This window comes from Ursus maritimus, unplaced genomic scaffold, assembly GCF_017311325.1.
Source record: "Ursus maritimus isolate PB19 unplaced genomic scaffold, ASM1731132v1 scaffold_34, whole genome shotgun sequence".
NCBI classification, from domain to species: domain Eukaryota; kingdom Metazoa; phylum Chordata; class Mammalia; order Carnivora; family Ursidae; genus Ursus; species Ursus maritimus.
This window is the reverse complement of record NW_024426008.1, coordinates 18,016,974-18,025,142: the sequence shown is the minus strand read 5'-3', so window position 1 is coordinate 18,025,142 and position 8,169 is coordinate 18,016,974. Positions and strand designations below refer to the sequence as shown.

General features: G+C 57.7%; 1 protein-coding gene across 1 annotated transcript in view; it reads right to left on the bottom strand.

Moving 5' to 3' along the window:
- Positions 1-313: 313 nt before the first annotated feature.
- APBA1 (amyloid beta precursor protein binding family A member 1) overlaps positions 314-8,169 on the bottom strand; it is a 194,893-nt gene continuing 187,037 nt past the window's right edge. Inside the window, exons 11-13 of the mRNA XM_040620261.1 lie at positions 6,855-6,974; positions 4,802-4,942; positions 314-3,991 (exon numbers count right to left, since the gene is read on the bottom strand). Coding sequence (XP_040476195.1) covers positions 3,920-3,991; positions 4,802-4,942; positions 6,855-6,974 — 333 coding nt within the window. The 3' untranslated portion in view covers positions 314-3,919. The remainder of the gene's footprint in view (positions 3,992-4,801; positions 4,943-6,854; positions 6,975-8,169) is intronic.

The window sequence follows — 8,169 nt, the reverse complement described above, 5'->3', positions numbered from 1 at the left end:
CGGGGGTGGGGGCAGCACACCTCTGGGGGGCTTGCTGAGAGGTGTCATTGAGTAAGCCCACCCGCCTGCTGCCACTCCCACCCAGTGCTGGGGACGCGCGGGGACCTGCCTCCCCGGGTGCTGGGATGTCAGTGCTAACGGGCGACACAGCCAGTGTCGAGCGGGTTTCACGGGACGTGCCCCTTCAGAAGACGCCTGGGCTCTGGGCAGCAAGCAGGCCCTCCACAAGGGCCAGGAGGTGGCCTGTGGTGGGGGGGCGAGGACCCCATCTTTCCCCTCCCTTCCCTGAAACAACAGGACGCTCAGCAGGGGCCAAGAGGTGAAGTTTGTCTTTATTGTTGCAGCAACTCTTACAGACATTAGCGTTCAGTTAAATAAAGGAGGGGAACACACTGCATACGTCACAACCCCCAACACGGTACAGAGGAGGGGCGGGCGGGCCGGGGACCACGCTGGTGGACGCAGTACATTCAGTGGGTGTGCGGTGCCAACATTCCAGGCTCACGTGTATATATATTTTATTTATATAATTTATATTTATATATAGAGATCGAGTTTTGTGTATACAAAGAACGATATTGTTACAAATACAATACTCTACTTGTCCCAGCTTTACAATAAGCTCTATTTCACCCTCTTTACAGAACAATAGTACAAGTTCATACTCTAGGGGCTGTGCTGAATATGTACAAGGAATTTCCTTCCCACGTGGTCCTCACGCACTGCCTTGACGGAGGGGGCAAGGAATCGGGTCGTGTGCCCCAGTTGGCCCAAACCAGGGAAGGAGCAGACAGACGTGAAACTCAAGCCAGCCGGCGGCCTTGTCAGTGGGAGAGTAAACATATCTGGAAGGAGGTGGCCCTTGGTTGTAAACAGTGGTAACAGCCACACCACTGGGTCGAGAGACCCGAGAAGGGCTCGTGGATGGGTTTCCTCAGCGTGCAGATGGGGGTGTTGAGTGCGAACAGGGGCCTTGGGGGCGGCAGGAGCGATGGGGGAGGTAGTAGGTTACTCTGGGACTGAGGCCGGTGTGGATGGGCAACGAACGTCCAGACGGCAGACCTGCGTGCAGAGGCTCGGGGCCCTGCGGGGCCTGCTCTGCTGAGGGAGCGGACTCCGGGTCTTGGTCTCTGGGGCTTTCCTCCTCTCGTGAACCCAAGGCTGACGGTGGCTCCCTGATAATGCTCCCAGGTGAGAAGGCAGAGACAGGGTGCGTTCTGGGGCACCCTGGCCGGACCAGGAGGGGTAGACGTGTCTGAGAAATCTGTCCCCAAAGCTGAGTCACCAGCATGTCCCAGCCAAGCAGCAAGAGTGGCTTTTGGCCCGGGCCCTGTTTGGGAAGGCTGCTCTGAACATAGGCTTCCCCGCCAGACGGGGGTCTTCAGATATTTACATATGTAACTATATGGGGATGCCGGAGGGGCAAGAGACCACCCCGTCCCACGGGACTTTCCAGAACTTAGGATCCTGCCTCCATGGTTGACCAAAGGTGGGTTAGCCCCCTCCATCCGACGGGAGCAGGGAAAAGAATGGACTCCAGCCAGGCAAACCCGTACCGAGCTCCAGGAACACGCGCTGTCTGGGTGTAAGGACCCACTTTTACGCACAGAAGGTGTGAGGTGGATAAGCAGCTTTACTCAGGCTAAAATGTGTTGGTTTTCCAGGAGAGCTCACCAGATTGGCTTTTCCGGCACTTGCCAAACATGCCACAATTTTTGTGTCTCTCCCCTCTCCTTTGGGGGAAGATGCTTCATTGTAATTACGGGGAGGTGCACAGGGCTGGGCCAGCGGAGCTCCCATCTGCCGGCCCATCGTGGACAGGCCTCTGCCCAGGTGCGCGGGCAGCGGACAGCAGACAGGCCTGAGCCCCTCCCGTGATTTGCCAAGGCTCCTGATGCCTAGAATACCACCAAGGACGCTTTGTTCCTGTTTTACCCACTCTTTTTGGCAGAGGAAGGACCAATGCATGACTCTTTAGTATTTAGTATATTATCAGACACCCTCCTGTTTGGTAAACTGAGAACCTGGAGCCATGATTCTGGCTGCTCACAGGTGGGGGGGGGGCCAGCCCTGGGGCTGAGCATCCTCAGAAGAAGTCCAGGGGTCCTGGACTGTCCACCCCGGCGCCCCTGGAGGGGGGGGGGCAGCCCTTTCCCAGAGAGGACATTTGGGCAGCAGCGACCCCTCTTCCTTAGGGCTTGTATTATAGTCAAACTGAGGGCCAGCCACTGACGGTTTTGGAACATTAGGGTTTCCTGACTCAACAGAAAACAGGCGGTACAGAAGTCCCAGGGGAACTGCCCACTCGGCGCTCGGGTGGCGGTCTTTTGTTGCTTTTTACTTCCTCTCCTCCCTCCCTGAAATCCCTCCATTTGACATGTAAATACAGACCAGCCAACATGTGCTCGCCGAATTCCTATTTCCACAGACACAACATAAATATCCCCAGTGCAGAGAACAGGGACTCTATTAATATCACAAAATATATTAGTTTCTCTTCCCCTGTCTCTGCGGAGGTCATGAACGAAACAAAACAGAAACCAAAGCGACCCACACCCACCTACATGAAAACAAAATGCTCTTTGGACCAAGAAGTGAAAACTGGCTCAGAATAATATTATGAAAACAGCTGCTCTGAACTGAGACAGGACCCACGAAATGAGGCACCTGATGGGAACACTCAAAGCTCTCCCAGACCCACGAGGCGGCGAGATGATGTTTCTAGAACATGCTTGGGGATTCTTAGGCATAGTGTGAGGTCATTCCCATCCCCTTAGTTTTGTGGTTTATAACTACTCCGGCCTTTCAAAGGTCACGTCCTGTCTCAGTGGCCCTGAGCAGAGGAGAAAGTTGGTCCTGCCTTGGGCACCTGTGCCCTCTTCCTCAAGGGGAGCGGTCCATCCTTCGCAGACCCCCCGTGTGTGTGTGGGGTGGAGGCGCAGAGGAAGCCCACTAGCGCTCTCTGAGCCAAGGCGGTGCCGGCAGAGCCAGACCTCAGCCCCGGAGGGGGCGTCTCTCTCAGGATGGGGCTGGGCAGCCCCTGCAGGCCCCACTGGCCCAGGGAAGGGGCCTCACCGAGAGGCGATGTGGGCTTCCCAGGGGCTCTCTGTGCCTCACTGGTGGTGGGAGGAGGCAAGGGTGATCTACAGACACAAGAGAGACTGTTTCCGTACGCACGTGTGCGAAGGGGAAGGGAGGACCTCCCCATGTGTGTCTGATGGTTGGTCACCTTGGGACGACCCAGGGAAGCCGAGGCCGCCCCAGGAACCGCTGAGCTCCCTGCAACGAGCTGGTGCCCTGGTCCCAGGCGGCTCCCCTTCGACCCTTGGGTGAGAAGGCTCACGTTAAAAAACACAAAGCTGCTGAAACTAAAAGTAGCTACAGAAGAGGCATAAGGTTGGCTCAGAAATTCTGGGTGGGGATGCGTGGCGCCCCAAGTCCACGGCGGGCAGGGCACATCCTTAAGGGCGCAGCTGGCCCCTGCTGTTGTCCCACGTTCCCGTACGGGCCGAGGGAGGGCCAGGCCCGCGGCTGGATGGTAGGCCCGGCTGCGCCAGCGCCTTCACGGCCCCGACGAGCACCTCCTCCAAGGCCGGGTCCTCTCGGGCAGGGACGGCCCCCCTGGGGACCCCCTCGGGCCCTTCAGGATGCTCCCGGCTGGGCAGATACCCGGCGGGTAGCTGCTGCTCTCCACCCTCACGGGAGTGCCTACCAAACTTCCCTGGCGTTAAAACGAAACGAAACAAAATTGCAACCTGGAAAGAGACAGAGCAAAGAGGTCTGCGGCTTCTTCTCTTCCTGTGCAGAACCGGTGCTGGGCGCGAGAGGGAAAGGTCTCAGTGGGCACACAGATGCAGCACGAGAAACACACCACGAGTGAGGACAGGCCTCCATGCAAGCCGCCGGGCGCCGCGCGGCCTCAGATGTACACGGGCTGCTCCTGGGCCGTCAGCAGTCTGTACATGGCCGCGGGCATCGTCTTCATGTGAATCTGAGGGCGGAAGGCATGGCCGTGGGCCTGAGGCCGGGGGCTGTGTGGGCATTGCCCCCCATGGGCCTGGGGGCGGGGGGGCAGCGCCTCTAACCACGGGGGACTTTGAAGATCTCCCCCCCCCCCAACCACCCCCCAAACCACCGACAGGGACCCGACCGAGGTGGCCTCCGGGAAGAGAGGAGTCCGCGGGCTTCCTAACATGCTGGGGTGGCAGAGAGCGAGCAGTGAAAACCAGGCAAGGTCTGTCTCCCCAGCCAATGAGAAGTTCTTGCTCTCATCCGGCTGTGGTTGTGGGTTGTTTTTTTTTTTTTAAGGCAAAAACCCCTTTTAACCTAAGGAGAACGCCAGTGGGTTGTGACTGCTCCTGTCTCCTCCCTCCCTTGTAGGTCGGGTGGCCCAGGAAGGGGGCCAGGAACAGCCATCACGACCTCAGGAGGCCTGGACTGAGAGCTGGCCCTGGAGGGGGCTCTCTGGATCAGATTCAAAGACGTCCATCTCCCCAGCACATTAACCAGAAAAACGGACAGAATTTGGGCAGCTCCTGGGGGAAGCCACACGAATAAATCCGAGAGTCCAAAAGGGAAGGGGAGCAAATAATGCGAAAGAGACTCGCTCCCGTTGGCAGGAGGTGCTCTCGGGCACAGCTGGTCTCTGGGCTAAATCTGGGCTGAAATGGACGGTTCTGGCTATTGGGCAGTGCTGAGGACCAGAAAGGACACTCCCCGGAAGGCCTGTGTGGGGCCTCACAAGGGCAAGACCAGGGACACCAGGGGATCCCCCACCCCCCACCCGGGACCGCGCTCCTACCTCCCCCACCGCATTGGAGAGGATGTGGACGATCTTCTCGTGCGGGGTGGCCACCACGCTCTGCCCGTTGATCTCAATGATCCGGTGTCCCACGCGGACGCCGCCTCTCTCCGCTATCCCCCCTCGCATGAGGCTGCAGATCTGTCAGAACCAAAGGCCATGTTACCCTTCACGGCAGCACCAGGTGGTGGGGAGCTGGGTGGGGACGGGCCTGTCCTCCCTGGAGCCCCTGCCCTCTCATCTCTAAGAAGCTGGTGTGTTACTCTGGGGGCATTTAAATCTCTTGGTTTCTTTTCATGTCAAACAGGGCTCTGTGGGCCCCGTGCACTCTGCACATCACAGGGGTCACGGCCCGCTGAGTTCTGCTTGTCATCCCCGCCGGGGCTAGGGAGAAAGAGCCGTCTGGGCCTGTCCCTGAGCCGCCAGTGCTTCCAAACTCGCAGCCTGTGGAACACAGGTGAACATCATTTCCCACATTCACCCCTGGGACTCAAACATCGAACTGTATCATGTTCAAAGCCTGCTTTTCAGGGTCACGGTTACATGAGCTAAAGTGTGGCCAGCGGCTGGGACATGCTCCTTTCGACCTCCTCCACTCAGCAGCCCTCATTCAAACTCACTCTTCCCAGAAAGGCCACCGTGGCTGGTTTCCACCACCGTACAGCTGGGCATCGTGGTGCCCCAAGGAAGCGATCTCTCCAGGGCCTGGTGTGCCCACCTCACACACAGCATCAGACTTTCCCCCCAAAAATATGTTCTGAATTTACACAGTTGACTTTTCAGCCCACATGGACAAGATCTTGGCATCCTGTGACAACAGGCTACCTGTGTCTGAGCACATGGACCCATAGCCCTTGGGGTGCCCTGGGGTCAAACACTCCTTAGGTACTTCCCACACTTCAGACAAAAGTGAGGGACCTGCCGCTGTTGTCCCTTTGTTCGTAACTGAACTTCTAAAATTATCTGAATATGAACAATGTGAACAAGGAAAATCAGATAAAAACAGACATCTGCCCCAAACCATAAGGAGGAACCCTGGCTCCCCTCCTAGGAGGACAAGGGCACTGAGGTACAAAGAACAGATGAAGGGGCTGCATGTTTCCACTCCAGCTGGGAGCCTCAAGGGTATTTCTAAACCTCAAAACATATTCGGAATAAAATTTTCATAACCTACCACTCTTAATTGCAACTAAAGGGGGAAAAGAAAAGGGTTCTTCAATCTGAAAAGACAGAGGCAAACAAAGGGGGAGGGCACATCCCAAACCTAAAAGTCAAGAAGGTCTCAGACCGAGAATGGGACTGTCATCAAAGCCCAGACCTCCTGTGAGTGCAAAACAAGGCAAACCAGGACAAAAAGGGAAGCAGGACCGAGTAGAGAGTTTTGGTTTGGGATGAAGAAAAAGTTCTGGAAAGAGCTAGTGGTGATGGTTATACCTCTCTGTGAATGAATGTACTTCATGCCACTGAGCTGTATGCTTAAAAATGGTTTAAATGGTAAATTTAGCGCTGTGTATATTTGACCACAATAAAGAAAAAAAGTATTGTTTCAAGGCAGACATCAAGTGATGAAAATACTCTTCAGCCCTCCAGTGCTATTTCAGGTTCAAAAGGCAAGGCAGACACCATTCATGCTTCACGGGCTGGGGGCTCCCCTCTGGGCTGTGCCTGGAATCACCGGGGAGCTGGCCCAGCCCCAGCGCTGCACACCCCGGGCTGGGGGCGGCTGCGGCCCTGCAGGGGCTCCCAGGCGGGCGCAGCTCCCGGGCCGGTGGGGGAGGAAGCGCTCGGAGGCACATCCCAGCCCATCTCAAGCTGGCAGCTGGGACAGAGACTTAGGGCCCCGGCTGGGGAAGTGCCTTTTTCTTCTCATGGGGAAGGGCACAGAATTCTCTGCCCCAAGGGCATCTGCGCACGGCCCTCCCCCACTTATCCCTCTCCTTGCCGGATTCATTCGGGGGACCTGCCTCGCTTAAGCACATAAAAACGTAAAAACAAATGCTGTGCCGGATTCCGTGTGTCAGACTTCTGGGAGGCTGCACGGCGCCATACTCACGATTCCGTTCTGGACGCTGAAGCCCAGCTGGTAGCGCAGGTCCGGTCTCCGGATCAACACGGTGGTCACCGGGGGACACCTCACGATGTTCAGCTTCACCCGGGGCTGGTTCTTCAGGCCCTGAAACGTGAGGGGGCACGGTGGAGATGGCAACCAGCGAGGGGGCAGAAGAGATCAGAGCAGACAGCGCCCAGGGCAAAGGGAGCCCCAAGGGGTCTTCTGTTGTTTCGGGGGCCCGTGGAGCAGCCCTGCACATAGGCCGACGGTGCCCGGGCAGGGACAGTCCTCTGCTACGTGAACCAACTCAGGCTCCAAAGAGGTCGTGTACTCTCGCACCTGCGGCCAGTGCGCCCCGTGAGCGCGGGAGCATGGGCGGGTGGGGGTGATGGCTGGTGGGGGAGTGGGGTGGCCTGGTGACCCATCGGCCACCACCGTGTGGGAACCCCACCATCACCGTCCATCAAAACCCATCCCGATGATGAAATGAGCTGAGCCACCTGTCACCGAGCACAGACTCCTGCCACCCGTAGGAGCCGTCTCCCTGACAAACGGCAGCTGTAACTGTGTCCATTTTACAGAAGACGACACTGCGGCTAAGGGATACTCAGCAACTCACACCCGTTCACCGGCAGCAGGATCCAACCCCACATCTGTTGTTTTCAAACCCAAGCATTTTCGCCGACACCATGGTCTCCCCTACAGACAACGGGAGGGTGTGTGTCATTCACGATGAGTAAGGTCTGCTCAACAAAGACCCAGGCAGAGCACCAGCAGGACAGATTTGTGCCACCAAATCTTTCGTTCTGGCCGTGCACGGGGCCCTGTTTCCAGCTGACTTTCCTAGCTGCCGAGAGTCCAGGTCTCCTGCCCTCTGCCTCCCCCACTGCCTTTGGTGGATGGCAGCTGGTCCTCTCGATGTGTGCGTTTTGATGGGGCTCAGTTTACCTTCCTGCTTGCAGGATCTCTGCCCCTCTCCCCTGTGTTCTCAACCGCGCTGTTTCCTGCAGAACTGGGGCCGTCCAGGGGCTGCACTTTGGCTAAGGGTGACCTGGGTGCGCAGGCAGGCAGCCCTCATCAGCCACTCTCTGTGGTTTCTGGAACTTTTCTGGGTAACTTCTGTGGTTCACGAAGTGATGACGTCACAGCAGAGCAGCGGAGGAGCTGAAGCAGCTCTCCTGGGCGAAGTCCACGGGGCAGCCAGCCTTCCTCACGCCGGGCCCACTGTCCACACCCACGGGGCACCCCAGGGCTCCACGAAGGGACTCTGCTGCTCACGCTGTGTTTCTGCCTCGGCAGCGGCGGGGGGGGGGGGGGC